This window comes from Sceloporus occidentalis, unplaced genomic scaffold (genome assembly GCF_023333645.1).
Source record: "Sceloporus occidentalis isolate IW3139 unplaced genomic scaffold, rSceOcc1.0.p SCAF_2, whole genome shotgun sequence".
Classification (NCBI taxonomy): Eukaryota; Metazoa; Chordata; class Lepidosauria; order Squamata; family Phrynosomatidae; genus Sceloporus; species Sceloporus occidentalis.
In genome coordinates this window covers 38635331-38649991 of record NW_028316982.1, presented here as the reverse complement: position 1 = coordinate 38649991, position 14661 = coordinate 38635331, and the positions used below count along the sequence as shown (strand labels likewise).

The following is a 14661-nucleotide window of genomic DNA, read 5'->3' as shown; positions in this document are numbered from 1 at the left end:
TCCCAACATGTAAGACCTAAGAACAAGCTGAATTGCATAACGATATTCCATTACATACAGTAATATGAATATAGTGAACAATGATATGAGAAAATGATACAATGTTTCAATTGAAACATGTTCCTTTAAGAAATGTTACACATGAATAAGCCACCTGCAGAGTATTTCAAAGTAAGCGTATATTAGCACTACTAGTTACAATCAGTTTATACTAATGGATTTTGTTATATGCATGCTGAAATTGGCCTAAAATATGGGTATGCAGTTTATATGTGTAAGGAATGATATACTGGTTGTTTTCTTTGTGATAATTGCATATTTTTCTGTTAATGTATGTTAATTTTATATATATCTTCCTGAATTGTAATCTGGAATTGAAATATTATAGCATTACTGAAGATGATGATTGCCATATATACTCGACTATAAGTCGAGAAATTTATGCCCCAAAAAGGACTCCAAAATCATGGGTAGACTTATATAGGGGCAATGTTAATGCTATGTATAAATTTCCTGCAAAAAGTGCCTACCTTCCTCTGTAGCCAAGAATCTTGTAACAGCTCCCCATTTTGAGTCCCTGGCATGCTCTCCTCTCAACCTCCCTCTCCATGTGTGTGTTATCCCTCAGCCTTCCTGCGCAGCCAGAGCTAACAAGCAGCTGCTGAGTCAAGAGGGAGAGACAGTATGCCCAGGCTTGGACCCCCTTCTGCAAGCTATGAGCCTGGAAATCCTGGGTGAAGAGAAGAGAGAGGTCTGTCCCCTCTTTTGGAAGCCATTAGCCTTGGGAATCCTGGGTAAAGAGAAGAGAGTGAGAGGAGTATCTACCCCCCTTTTGCAAGCCATAAGCCTTTGGAATCCTGGGTAAAGAGAAGAGAGAGGGGGGTTTGTACTCCCCTGTTGCAAACCACAAGCCTTGGGAATCCTAGGTAAAGAGAAGAGGGGGGAGTTTCTACCCCCCCCCCTTTCAAGCCATGAGCCCTGGGAATCCTGGGGTGAAGGCAGCGAGGGGGGGAGGGTTCTACCCCATTTTGCAAACCATAAGCATTGGGAATGCTTTTGATAAAGGTGTGTGTGTGTGTGTGTGTGTGTGTGTGTGTGCTGAGGTTTGTTTCCCCTTTTCCATGCTGAGACTGTGACCCTTGGGAGAGGTCTAGAGAGGAAGATGTAGGGAGGGACGTGGTGCTTTGTTTCCCCCTTTAGATCTTTTGTAACATGCCCCACTGTTTGACCCTTGACTTACCCATGGGTCATATCAAAATTCATGATTTTCGCCCCAAAAACTGTCCTTGACTTATACATGAGATCGACTTATACAGGAGTATAAATGGCCTCAAAACTCCAGATGTAGCCATCTGCTACCAGTATTAGTATCAATGCTACTTGCATCAATGCCACCAGTGCTTCTTCTACCATTTATATACTGCTACCTTGATTACCAACAGTTTGGAAGTACCATGACAATGTAATCTTCGTAAGGTGACTTATCTTGGTTCTCTGGGACACTGCTAGTATTGCCAGGCTTCTTATTGAATTAAAATTACTGGGATATTCACCTTACATTGACAGCCATGAAGTCACCGGAGTAAACAGAAGGATTGGTTATCCCAGCACCATATATCCTTGCAAGGTGTTTTTTGGTTGAACTCTTTATTTACAATTATTATTCTCCTACAGTCAGCCCTCCTTATACACGGATTTGCCATGCGCGGATTTGGGCATTTGCGGATGGCAAACCCGGAAGTGGTCCCTAATGGCGGCGCACGTGCACACGCGCTGCCATTGAGGACAGAAGTCCCTCTCCTCCCCTCCTCTTTCCCTCTCCCCCAGAGGCCTCGTCCTCCTCGCTGCCGCCGCCACTGCTGCAGAAGGGCCAGGTGGCGGCCTGGAGGCCTCTTGGCCTCCAACAGCACCACCCGGCTTTTCCAGCAGCGGTGGCAAGGGAGGCCGAAGTGGTGAAGAGGCCAGGTGTCAGTGCTAGAGACCTTGAAGGCCTCTGGCGCTGCTGCTCTGCCTCCTCACCATCGCGGAAGGGCCAGGTGGTGAGGAGGCGTAGCAGCAGTGCTAGCCCAGAGGCCTTCAAGGCCTCCAGCACGTCCGCCTCGACCTCCTCGCCACCGCTGTGGGAAAGGCCAGGTGGTGTTGGAGGCCAAGAGCCCTCCAGGCCACTACCCGGATCTTCTGCGGCGGCAGCGAGGAGAATGAGGTCAAGCTTCATTCTCCTCGTCGCCGCTGCCACCACTGCGGAAGGGCCGGGTGGCTGCCTGGAGGCCTCTTGGCCTCCAACAGCACCACCCGGCCTTTCGTGGCAGTGGAGGCAGCAGCGAGGAGAACGAGGCTTGGCCTCCCAGCCTCCTCACCACCGCCGCTGTGGGAGGAGGAGGCAGCGGTGGCAGCGGGGAGAAGGTAAGCAGGGAGGCAGGGAGGGAGGGAGGAGAGGGACTTGATAGTCCAGTTGAAAAGAATAAGACAGAACACAAAAGAAATATCATAGTCTGTTAAGGGGAAAACCAAGTCAAACTGTAAACCAAGTCAAAACGAGTACACAGATACAAAACAGAGATGGCTCTGAAATGACTCTCTTCCTATGGTAAACAAAAAGGAACTGAGGGTTTAGGTGGAAAGCATGCCAGATACTGAGTAGGGAGTGGGCAAGGCTACTGCAAAAACACTTATGCAACTGATCTATAAGGTTCCAAAGCACGCACTGACCAGATGCAAGAAAGACATTTGTGTTGAGTCACAGAGACCACGAAGAATAACTATAAGATTTACAGTACCTGAAGCTGCATTTAACAAAATGAGCGTGAAATACTTACAATGTCAAAGTTGTGCTCCATCTGCAGCAATGTTATCTATAAACAAAATTAAAGGATTAATGATTTCACACCATAAGAAAACAGATTTTATTTAAACAGGTGACATTATACCATGCTCATTCTGTTAAGCTGTGGAGGAGTTTGGATAATGTTCGGGGGGGGGGCTGGTTGGATAGTACAAGAGAAACATGTAAGTACTGTACTCCTAAGGCCACTCCAGTTTTGCACATTCAGGTCCAACAGCTATAGTAGGTGATTTCTCTATTTTATAACACTCAGTTCAACATGCATGTCAGGCCACTAGGAAAAATCATCCAGGAATGCAAATTACATACTGTATATATAGATCGCAGATGCAGTTTCCTTTCCCTATCTATATGGCTGTTTATCTGTCCTAGCCATAATATGGAAGGCTCTGGATGTCCTGATGGCAATCATAAGGGTTTTCTTGTCTTCCTGAGCTTTCAGGGTGTCTGCCTAGTCTTTGACTTAAGACAGAAGAGGAAACCAAGGCTGAAATGGAGGCATTTGGAATTTGGTCATGAGTTTCATGTAAAGCTTTCTAGCTTGTGAACCAGGATTCCTGGATGAAGCTAATTTAACCTGTTTTTGTTAATTATTACCATGAAGTGATTGGGGAGTTGCATCTGACTGGCAGCCGTGTGGCTGGACAGTTTGAAGATCTCCTCTGACCCTTCAGGTAGGTCCAGGTCTACAGGCTGGGCTAGGATATCTGGCATCTCATCACTGGTACCTTAATTGGTACCTTAGGGAGCCCTGGTGGCACAGTAGTTAAATGCCTGAACTGCAGCCACTCATAGCCGCAAGGTTGTGAGTTTGTTCCCAGGGGTTCCAAGATACACTCAGCCTTGCATCCTTCGGTAGGTTGGGGAGAATTAGCTTACACGTAAACTGCTTAGGGAGTGCTTAGTTCACTGATAAGAGGTTTTGGGGGGGGGCAGTGATCAATAACCCCATTCTCTTATTTCTTCAAGTGTCCACAAGCCCCTTAATGACTCTGAGGCTGAGTGAAAGATGTACTTCTCTAAGGCAATTCACCACTCATTCCACATGGAAAGGTCCAAGGAAAATGGGTTAAATCTGTTGGTAGGGCAGATAGGAATTATGTTCTCAGTCTTAGTCACTCCTGTGGCTGTGGTTTCTGAGAGTTCCAAAGGGAAGGGTTTGGCAGGAAAATGAAGGAAATATGATAGGTGGAAGAACAGACAAGTGAAGCCCCTGTACTTTTTTTAACTGGAGGATGGAAGGTAGAGGTTGGAAAGAAAAGAAAATGATAGTCAAAGAGAGCTCTTATTGCAATACATGAACAAAACAGAGGCAGGCAGTTGGCTGGAGAACTACTATATTGCCCTTCTATGGGAATCAGCAGCTATCATTTCTTTCACAAGGACGGAAAAGAAAAACCACCCCAATCAAAAACCAGCTGGAGTAGTCCTATCTAGCAGTGGATGGGGAACCAGTAATATTGGGGCAAGACTCCAGTTGCTGAAATAATCCATCCTATGCAAGGTGTCTGGGTGGGGTGATTCTGGCCTCTCTAAACTTCCCCATTTTTGCCTTTAAAATACTTCAAATCCGAGAAAGACTGGGACTTAAAAAACCCTCTCACTCAATTTTACCCAGTAGCTAACTTGCAGCCAATGCATTTTTTTTTCAACACTGGTATAAAAATGCAACTACAAAAGTTGGACTATTGAGTTTGATTTAACATGCATTGATGCATCTAATAAAAATAATACATACACACTATCATATCATAAACCAATTTTAACAGATCAAGAGAAAATGAGAGACAACATACAGAACAGTTACCATATTCTCCTGCAGTACAATTATTCTGTATAAGGCAAGTATGTACATTTCCCACAATTTCTAGCAGTGTTGGCACCAAACCCTAAATCTTCCATTCCATATGTTCGTTAATTACTTAAGACTAGAATAAAACAACTGAACTCACTGGTTATACACTTTCATGTAAAGTAACTACAATTTACTTAGGAGCATAATACATCTCACCAATCATCAGCTCCTGTGTGCTTGCAAAAACAGCTCAGTCCATCTATTGGCCAACTTGGGCCAACCAAACACCTTGCTCCTCAATCTGAATCTATAGCTTTCATGTCCGGGTAAAGCTCCAAAAAGTATTTTAGAAAATGAAAAGCCCCCATATATACAGGTTGCTCACCTGTGATGGTATTTCTTCGAGTGGTCATCTGCGAATACATACAAATGGGTTGTACTGCACCTGCGCAGTGCTGCTCAGAAACTTCTGGAATCCCTGGGCAAAGTTAACGTTGCAACTTTTTGGAAGTAGCCCCGTCCATCCCTGTCTTCCCGCTCTTTCCCCAGTTCCAAAATTTTTGTTGCGTAAGCGACATAAGAATGAGCCAATGTAGAGCAGGACACTGAGGGGAAGATGGATGGGATTTGTATGTATTCGCAGATGACCACTCGAAGAAATACCGTCACAGGGGAGCAACCTGTCCTCCTTCTTCGTGGTCTCTGCGAATCATACAAATGGGTTAGACTGACAAGCTTAGGTCAGTGGTGGAGGGAGGGTCATGACAACAAGTTAGGTTCAAAAAAAGCTGTGTTTAAAAAACCACACAATAAAGATCTTTGAACCAAAATTGTGTTTGCTGTACTTAGTGCTTCAATAAATAGTACTTTAAGTCATCAACAACCAAAGGATCACATTATGAAGCATGTTCATGTCATAAGGCACATTTTTCAACATATTAACTAATGAAGGACTTGTATAAACCATGTCAAACTTGTGTAAACCATGCCAATTCTGGCAATTAAAGACATTCATTGTTGACAGCTTGTAACAAATAGAAATGCAGTGCAAAATCAATGTAAACCTGAAAACAACACTGCCCTCCCAAAAGCTGCGTCTTGTTTGGCCCTGGTGTCCAGCCTATAATGTTTGATGAAAGTCAAGGACTGGAACAAAACAGCAGCTTTACAGACATCCTCCAAGGGGACCCCAATCAAAAAAGCAGAGGATATCGCTACTGCCCTAGTTGCATGGGACCAAACCCTGGCAGTGAGAGGTCTACTTGACAGTTCGCAGCAGAGGTGGATGGTACCAGCCACCCATTTGGAAAGTCTCTGCTCAGTCACAGGCAGTCCGTTTTTCGGTTCTGAATAGCACTGGAACAGTCTCTCGGAACGGCTCGAACCCAAAGTTCTGACCAAATAGAAGGCCAAAGCCCTCTGAACGTCCAAGGTGTACAAGTGGCGTTCAATATCGGTGGCTGTTGAGAGTGGTCACAAAGAGAATGACCTGTGGAGTTCCCCACCGATTGAGAGGTTGTCGACCGTTTCAGGATGGAGCATCCACTCATGGCACGCAGTGGAAGACCTTCTGAGCTGGTCAGCCAAGTCGTTCTCTTTTCCTGGCAAGTGGATTGTTTGAAGCAGAATGCTTCGTAGAGTGCACCATTCCCAGATGTGGAGCATGATGTCGAGCAAAGTCCGTGACCTGGTGCCCCCTTGTTTGTTGAGGTAGTACATAACTGAGGTGTTGTCTGTCAGAAGAAGTACTACCTTGTTGGACGAATTTGTCTCGAAAACTCTCAGGGCCTTTTCTACAGCAAGCATCTCGAGGGAACTGATGGGGAGAGCTTGTTCATCCAGAGACCACTTGACTTTGATGGAGAGGCCTGACGTGTGGGCACCCCAACCTTCCATGTGGTCAGGGTGGGCTGAGGAGGCAAAAAAGGCACGCTGATGCAAATGTTCTGGGAGTCAAACCACCAGCGGAGCGAGCAGGAAACTCGTCTCAGGACTGTGATTCACTTGGAAAGGGGTCCGTCACTGGATTGAAGGCCAACAGGAACTGTGACTGGAGGGGCCGAAAGTGCAGCCTTGCCCACGGAGTCACGAACGTCGTGGAGGCCATGTGTCCCAGGGCTATTTGGACATCACTGGCCCTTCCTCGTCTGTGGGATAGACAAGTCCTGACCGTAGTGCAAAGAGCCTGAAATGGTCCTGAGGGAGACAGACAACGCAGTCTTCGGAATCGAGGACGGTGCTAATGAATCTGATCTGTTTGACTAGGGTGAGATGTGACTTCTCCAAGTTCACCCGGAGTCCGAGGGACAAGAGGAGCAACAAGGCGAAGCTGACGTCTCTCCGTAACTCTCCTTGGAGGGGGCTGCAAGGAACCAGTCGTCCAAGTACAGGAAGACTCTGGAACCTTGCTGGTGAAGGTAAGCTACCACTGTAGCGATACCCTTGGTGAAGACTCTTGAAGTTACGGAGAGGCCGAAGGAAAGGATATTGTATTGGTACAGCGCTGTGTAAATTTACAGCGCTTCATAAATAAAGGTTAATAATAATAATAATACATGTCGGAACCAATGGCAAAGGACAGGAACCTCTGGCGACTCCCGAATTCTCACATGGAAGTATGCGTCCTTCAGGTCAATCATCGTGAACCACAGGCCCTGCTGTTATAAGGGCAAAATATTGGTAAGAGTTACCATGCAGAATCGACGATAGGCCAAATAGGAGTTCAGGAGTGGAAACAACAGCTCCAGTTGGAGGGAGCTCTTCGAACCAGAGGCCATAACCCCTACATACAATGTCAAGGACCCAAGAGCTGGAAGCCACAGTGGCCCAGGTGTCAGAGAAGAGCCTCAAAATGTCACGGAAGGAGGAGGTGGAGGAGACGATAGAGCACACAACAACCTTTCAGGATCTCTTCTTGCCCTGTTTGGTATCCTGTCTGCTGTAATTCTTCCAGTACCGAGCAGTGGGCTGGTGGTGGCCAGAAGAAGAAGTGGACTGGGATGGGTAGCGCTGCCTCTGGTGCTCTTGTTGCTGGTATTGGCGGTCTTGTTGAAAAGGCCACTGGCCCTGGCCATACCACTGTCACTGACCTCCAAAACACTTCTGAAAAGAGGATTGAGAAGGCATGGACATACCGTGTTTCTTGGCAGCCACCTTCATACGGTACTTGAAGCTGAGGCGCTCATCCGTCTCACGATTGAACAGGCCTGTGTCGTCGAATGGCACGTCCTCAATGGTGGCCTTTGTGTTCAGGTTCAGATCCAAGGAACGAAGCCAAACGTGTCTTCTCAAAGCAATGGCAGCCACCATAGACTTGGCTGAGCAATCAGTGATGTCGGGCTGAAGTTATTAGCCAGCTCCCAATAGAGTGACCCTCGTCTCTGATCTCCGTCAGGATGGCCTGAATGTCATCTGGGACATCCAGAAAGACAGGGCAGATCCTTTCCATCAAACACTGTATGTATGCTCCCATACAGGCATTGTAATTTGCCACTTTGAGTCCAAAAACAGAAGGGGCATAGGCTTTCTTCGCCAGGCCATCAATTTTTTTAGCCTCCCGGTTAGTGGGTGACGTGGAAGTCTTCGGCGTGAAAGACTGCTAAGACCCTTCGACAATAGCAGAGTTCTGCTTGGGGTGGGCAAACAACCAAGAAGATTGGGTGGAGAAATCCTATATAAGGATTCAATCTTCCTGGTCATGGGCGCCACAGAAGCCAGTGCGTCCCAAGAACGTTTGGCTATCCTTTCCAATGAAGGCAGTAGTGGGATGGAAGCTGGTGCCGGAACCTTGCCGTGGACCCGCCTTTCAATAGGGTCGGCAGCGTCATCCTCCATGTGAGTGATCTGCAGGTCTAACGTGTTAGCCATCTTAACGATGTGCTCCGCAAAGGTACAGATGTCATCGGTGGAAGACGAAGCACCTGGTTGAAAAAGCTCCCGAGGTGAATGCTGGGCGGCCTCATCCAAGGAGCCCGAGTCAGCGTGTGACGCACAAGAGTCTTCATGCTGGAACACATCATGGTCTGATTCCAAGACATCCTCATCCATCACCGCTTGAGAAGACAAGGGTAACATCTGGGTAGCAGTGGCCACATTGGAAAGAGATCTCGGTACCGAGATAGCAGAGGGTACCGAAGCCGTTGGTGGTAAAGTGGATTTTGTCACTGGTAGAACAGTGGATTTCTGGTCCAAGCAACGACAGACGGTATCGTGACTAACAGAGACATAATACTTGTCCGTCTCGCTGTCGTAGAAGTAGTCGGAATCTTCCTGTTGAAGGAAATGAGGAGGCTAGTTAATCTCTGCCTGGTGGAATTGAACCCGAGGAACCAGTGTGGGAGACCGACGACTTTGGGAACAGCCTCCACGGGGTGACATGGCTGGCAGAATGGCAGCACCAACCCCTTTGTCTGAGATTCGGTGGAAGGCCAACATAGCAGGCGGGGAGGAAACCGAAGCCAAAACCAGTGTTCGACGGGCCTGGAGAAATTCATGTTTGACCCTTACCGACGAGTTCCGTCTGGGTACCGAAGAGCCCAACTGAGTGCCATCAGGAGTCTTGGTGCATGCCTTCTTGGAGTGAGAAGAGCCATGAGGAGAACCTTCTCCTGAATCCAAAGGCCTCTTTTTCAAGGAGAATTTAGAGCTCTATTCCCTTAGGGAGCTCGAATACTTATCATGGGTCGAATCCTTCCTGGAGCTCGAGACCTTGTGTTTAGTCTTGTTCTTTTTGGAGGACTTAGACATGGACTTCATCTGGAATGCTCCTTCGGACCCAACATCCCTTTCAGGGACAGAAACGGCTCAGTGGAGGAGCTCTAGGCCACAGAAACATCCCTTCCAGGGACAGAAACGACGGTGGCACTTGGCTCAGTGGAGGAGCTTTGGGCCACAGAAACACCCCTTCCAGGGACAGAAATGGTGGTGGCACTTGGCCCAGTGAAGGAGCTCTGGGCCACAGAAACAGAAGTCGTAGGTATCTTCTCCGAAAAATCAGGTGCAGAAGCAGAGCGGGAGGCTGACAGAGGCAAGAGAGCCTATTGGTACAAGGCAGCCTTAAGGTGAGAGTCGTCATTCTTTCTGGCCTGGGGAGTCAAAGACTCGCAGAGGGCACAAGTCTTGGTGCTGTGACCCTCACCGAGGCGGAGAAGGCATGAAGAGTGGGGATCCTGTCCAGGGATCTTACCACCACACACGTCGCACTTTTTGAATGGAGCCGGAGACATCGTAAGCTGTATCAAATCCAAATTGAAGTTGAAGAATGTATATATTGATCAACAATACATGGGGGGGGGGGGGGGTTCAGATCAAGAATGGTCAAGAGCCGAGGTCAAGATTTTCAGAAAATAACAAGCGGATTCCATAGCGAAGTTCCTAAGCAGCTAACGCGGCAGAAAGAAGGAACTGGGGAAAGAGTGGGAAGACAGGGGACTTATAAGGGATGGGCAGGGCTACCGCCAAAAAGTTGGAAAGTTAACTTTGTCCAGTGATTCCAGAAGTTTCCAAGCAGCACTGCACAGGCGCAGTACAACCCATTTGTATGATTCGCAAAGACCACAAAGAAGAAATATATATATATAAGTTGAGGGCAGGTTTTGGGGCTGACATAATGGATTTTGATGTGACCCGTCAATTAGTTGAGGGTAAAACTGAGGGCTATGTAACAAAGGATCTAAAGGATGAAGAAAAGGAAGACAATGCCATAAAAATCTTACAAAATCCCAGCAGTCATAACTGTCTGTGGTCATACTGAAGGCTGGCTGGATGAAAGAGAATGGGGGGGGGGGGGGGAAGAGTGCTACCAGAATAGACTGCACTGTTGCCTTTCATCAGGGGATGGTTCCTTTTTATAAATAAGAGTTAAAGTACAGATTTAAATTGACCTGTGGATAAGTCAACTCAGGTTTTTTGGGTCAATTATTTGACTAAAATTCCTGGACTTATATACAATATACTTATGAGTATATACAATATTTTTCTTTGTGCATTAACTCAGCACGTTTATGAAACCTTGCTCCAACACATTTATAGATGCAATGCAACTAGTGAATCATTTAATTCTTCATGACAACATAGTGGACAGGGCAGGCTGCTCAAACAAGTACATGAATATTGACCCTCACCAGAGCTGGCACAACACTCTTTACTGGAAATCCTCCCAAGGTTTCTTCATTTCCCATAACCAACAGCTGACACATTTCTATCACAGACTGTAATTGTTGACTTTCATCAGTAGCCTGGAGACCCTGTAGAAGTTGCTGAGCTTTAGAACCTGTAAAAACAGGGCATTTTAAAAGCTTAGGTCTTTTACATTCTGTAACATGAGTGTCTGATCAGAAGCTAATCAAGACAAATAGTATGTTTTCATTAGTGCCCATCATAAAGCTGAACACAGAGGACCAAGAACCCTTTATTTATATATGCATTTCTATCACTCTGTAAACATTACAGGGCACTTGTCAAATACACCAGCAGTATTTGACAATATTTCATGACAAAGATGCACTACAATATGCAACAGGAATTGCAGACTGATTCCATCTTAATACAGAAGATGGAAACAAACACCACCAAGCTGGAAGATCTGGTGCATTTCATTCATCACATTACTCTTTAAAATTAGACTGCAAATGTGAGTAACCACAATCTAGTGTGCAACGTCTTTTCACTCCTGATCACATGATCCAATGCTAATATTCTACAGTTCAGACCTTCTGGTGATTAAGTAGTGCCAAGTGGCAGATGCATCCCTGGAGGATAATAGCCTATATCAAGTATAGTTTCCTACTACAGAATTGTGTAACTGTGCCTTTTCATTATACTATATTACTGTGTCACGATACTGAAAACTGATTAAGATTAAGCAGTCAGAATTGTTCTCCACAAGTTTTGATAAGAACCAGGATGATATCTTAATACTGCAAAACAGAAATATTCTTTTTTTATCAAGGTGAACAACTGTGCTTCTGAGCTGCACAAGAACAGTAGATTTCTGGTAAATATTTTAAAAACATGATATAAATTGGAATGTGCATAAGTCACATGTTGGTGCCTGTTGAAATCACATGTCACTTGCTAAAAAAGAGCCACCAACTAAAGTTCTGAGGACAAGATATACAGACAAGGTTTGCTAATTCTTCAGGTTTTACTACATTTTCAGAAACGTTTTAAAAATTTGTATGACTCTGCTCAAATGGAATGACAATCACTGCAAGAATATTATTTGATGTTCATTGTCAGCTACTGTGAAGATTAGAAAGAAATAGTTTTCTTAAAAGAATAAAAGACTTGTTATATATCCTGTTCGGAACAGAGTAATAAATTAAATCAAGTAATCATGAGCAAGACTGTAAACCTGAAGACTATGTTTGACCAAGTCATTTGTCAGGTTGCTGGAACAAGATGTGATTATTGGCAAAAGAAGTGATTTCTCTATGAATTTAATATTTAAAAGCAACCCTAAAAAATGGTGGTTTCACAAGAGTGGGAGTCTGAATTACTGAGATTCTAAAGCATGCAACTTAATTTACTTACTAGCTCCACTTCCAATTGTCCGATGGAATAGCTGCGACATTCGAGGACCAAGAGGACCAAACAGATGTGGAGGAAGTCCCCTAGCTTCCAGCAGAGCTAGAGAAAACAAGTTAACATATCTCTGTGAAATTCACACTCAATATTAAAACCTATAATTCAGATAATAGGCACTTTCAGTTTCAGAACACACATTATTCAGTGATTAAATCTTATGTTACACAATTTCACCACAACAAATTCTCATTCAGATTTAAGTGTAGGATCCATTTCATTTTTGCAGAACTTAGGCTTACAACAAATTTTATTAGTCTCAGAACTTAACCCTTTTTCATTATCTGGGCTGTAGATAGCTGCTGATAGTAATGACATATAGGGGTTTCCGCTTCTAAATGCACTGTTACTACACAAATCCCTGAAATGTATTTAATGGTTTACAATAAAAATACTGCCTATCCAAGCTAACTAACAATTATCTGGTTAAGCCAGATAAATTCCAGGAAATCCACTCTTTTTCACAACTGAAAATGGAAGTTTGGGCACCTGTAAATGGTATCCACTAAAATGAAAAAAAGTGTTGAATTCTCTCTATCTTTCTAAAGAAAATAGTAATTTAAAAATGTATGGACATCATGCTGCCACACAAGATGTCTATAAAGTGGTAAATACTTAAAGGAGAAAAGTATCAGGTATCCAGCAGATGAAAACACTAAACTATAAAAGAGTAAAGTTTTCTGAAAAGCTGTGCTTTCTAAGAGTAGGTGGATTTTACAAATACAAAAATAAAGTTGTTTAAATTACAATAAAATTTCCAGCCTATTTATTTTATTTTTATTTACTTTGAATAGATTGTTATTGAGGATGAAAACTGCTGATAAACCATCAGCAACCAGAGTTAACTCAAGGTGGAGGGGAACAATATAAAAGTGCTGAAACATAATTTTAGTTGAGGAACACATTTTCCTGAAAGTATTTGTTATTGTAGAAGAACTTTAAAAAGCTTAAAAGAAAGAGCTCAACATTTCAGAAGTCTAAAGGCTGTTAGATATTTGCAGTTGCAATGAACATAAGGAGCCTTAGCTTGTACCTTGCAATCTCCCCATCTCAGAATCGTCTGATTCACTTTCACCAGAGGTAGTCATACCCACTGCCCCAGCTACAGAACTAGAAGCTATAAGAGAAGAAAAATTAGTAGTAGTATATTAGTATGTCATACAGTATACATACTTGTTAAACACTGTTTAATATTCCTTCAGAAGAAGTCAAAATAAAGCCTTTAATGACTCCCGTAGGAAAAGGAACGAGCATACAAAAAACAACAACATCCCAACATCAAGTTTATTTATAGTCTTGACCTACACAGTATGGAAAGACTGCACTTGAACACAAGGTCAGTTTAAAGTTCCAGCAACACATGTGATTCAAACATTCTCATTTTTGTTCAATTAAACAACGTACTGAAACCATAGGTTCAGGGCATCAAATGACTAATTGCAGAAAGCAAACAAACTAATAATCAGGGCTCTGTTTACTATGCTCTCTGTAACAAGCATGTTTGTCAGATCTCTATTAACTCCATTTGTAGGCTGGCTTTGAGTGTAATAGCAGCTTAGTAGCTGTCAAAAACACAGTGAGAAATAAAGCAAATACTTCCTGGATTCTTTGAACAGATAAGATATGAAACAGTCTTTAAATTTATCAAGATGCTTGCTACAAGAAATTATTGATTAAAATGAATCCTGTGCATGTTTACTCAGAAGTGATTACATGTCTAAGATAGTAGCCACAAACAACAAAGAAAACAGTAAAAAGATGCAACTCTCTTTAGTTTACAAAAAAGGTAAAGGCAAAGGTAGTCCCTTGACATGAATGTCTAGTCGTAACCGACTGTAGCAGGCGGTGCTCATCTCCGTTACTAAGCCAAAGAGTCAGCGTTGTCTGAGGACTGCTCTGGTGGGTCATGTGACCAGTATGACGGCTCCGAACGCTGTTACCTTCCCACTGAGAAGTGATACCTATCTATCAGCTTGCATTTGCATGCTTTTGAACTGCTAGGTTGGCAGAAGCTGGGACTAGTGGCAGGAGCTCACCCCATCATGCAATACCTGGGCCTCGAACTGCCAACCCCCCAATCTTCCAATCATCAGAACTGGCATTTTAACCACTAAGCCACCACAACTCTTATTTATTTATGGTATTTATTTATTTATGGTATTTATACCCGCCCTTCAGCCCTAAAGGGGTATTTACAAAACATCTTACTAAAGTACACTTGGTAATCGTATGATCAGGTACAACTTATGTTAAACTGGAGCCACTGAAGATGTAATGTCTTTGTAACCACATTACATTTACAAGGAAGACAGAACTTGTCCTGGGAGCTGTTCCTTGCCTCTCTCTTACATCCTTAAGTACACTTAAAGGAGCATCAATGCTCACTTTAAAACATAATGAATAATCATTAGGGCAGAAGTTCTCAAACCTATTTCCTACA

At 44.0% G+C, this 14661-nt stretch overlaps 1 protein-coding gene across 5 annotated transcripts in view; it reads right to left on the bottom strand.

Annotated features, from left to right (window-relative positions):
• Window positions 1-14661, bottom strand: part of LOC149318178 (E3 ubiquitin-protein ligase TRIP12) — a 140946-nt gene that overhangs the window by 65188 nt on the left and 61097 nt on the right. For all 5 annotated transcript variants that reach the window (XM_089509148.1, XM_089509151.1, XM_089509152.1 and 2 more), the window contains exons 7-10: window positions 13255-13338; window positions 12171-12266; window positions 10760-10908; window positions 2817-2852 (exon numbers count right to left, since the gene is read on the bottom strand). In XM_089509148.1, the coding sequence (XP_089365274.1) occupies window positions 2817-2852; window positions 10760-10908; window positions 12171-12266; window positions 13255-13338 (365 nt within the window). The remainder of the gene's footprint in view (window positions 1-2816; window positions 2853-10759; window positions 10909-12170; window positions 12267-13254; window positions 13339-14661) is intronic.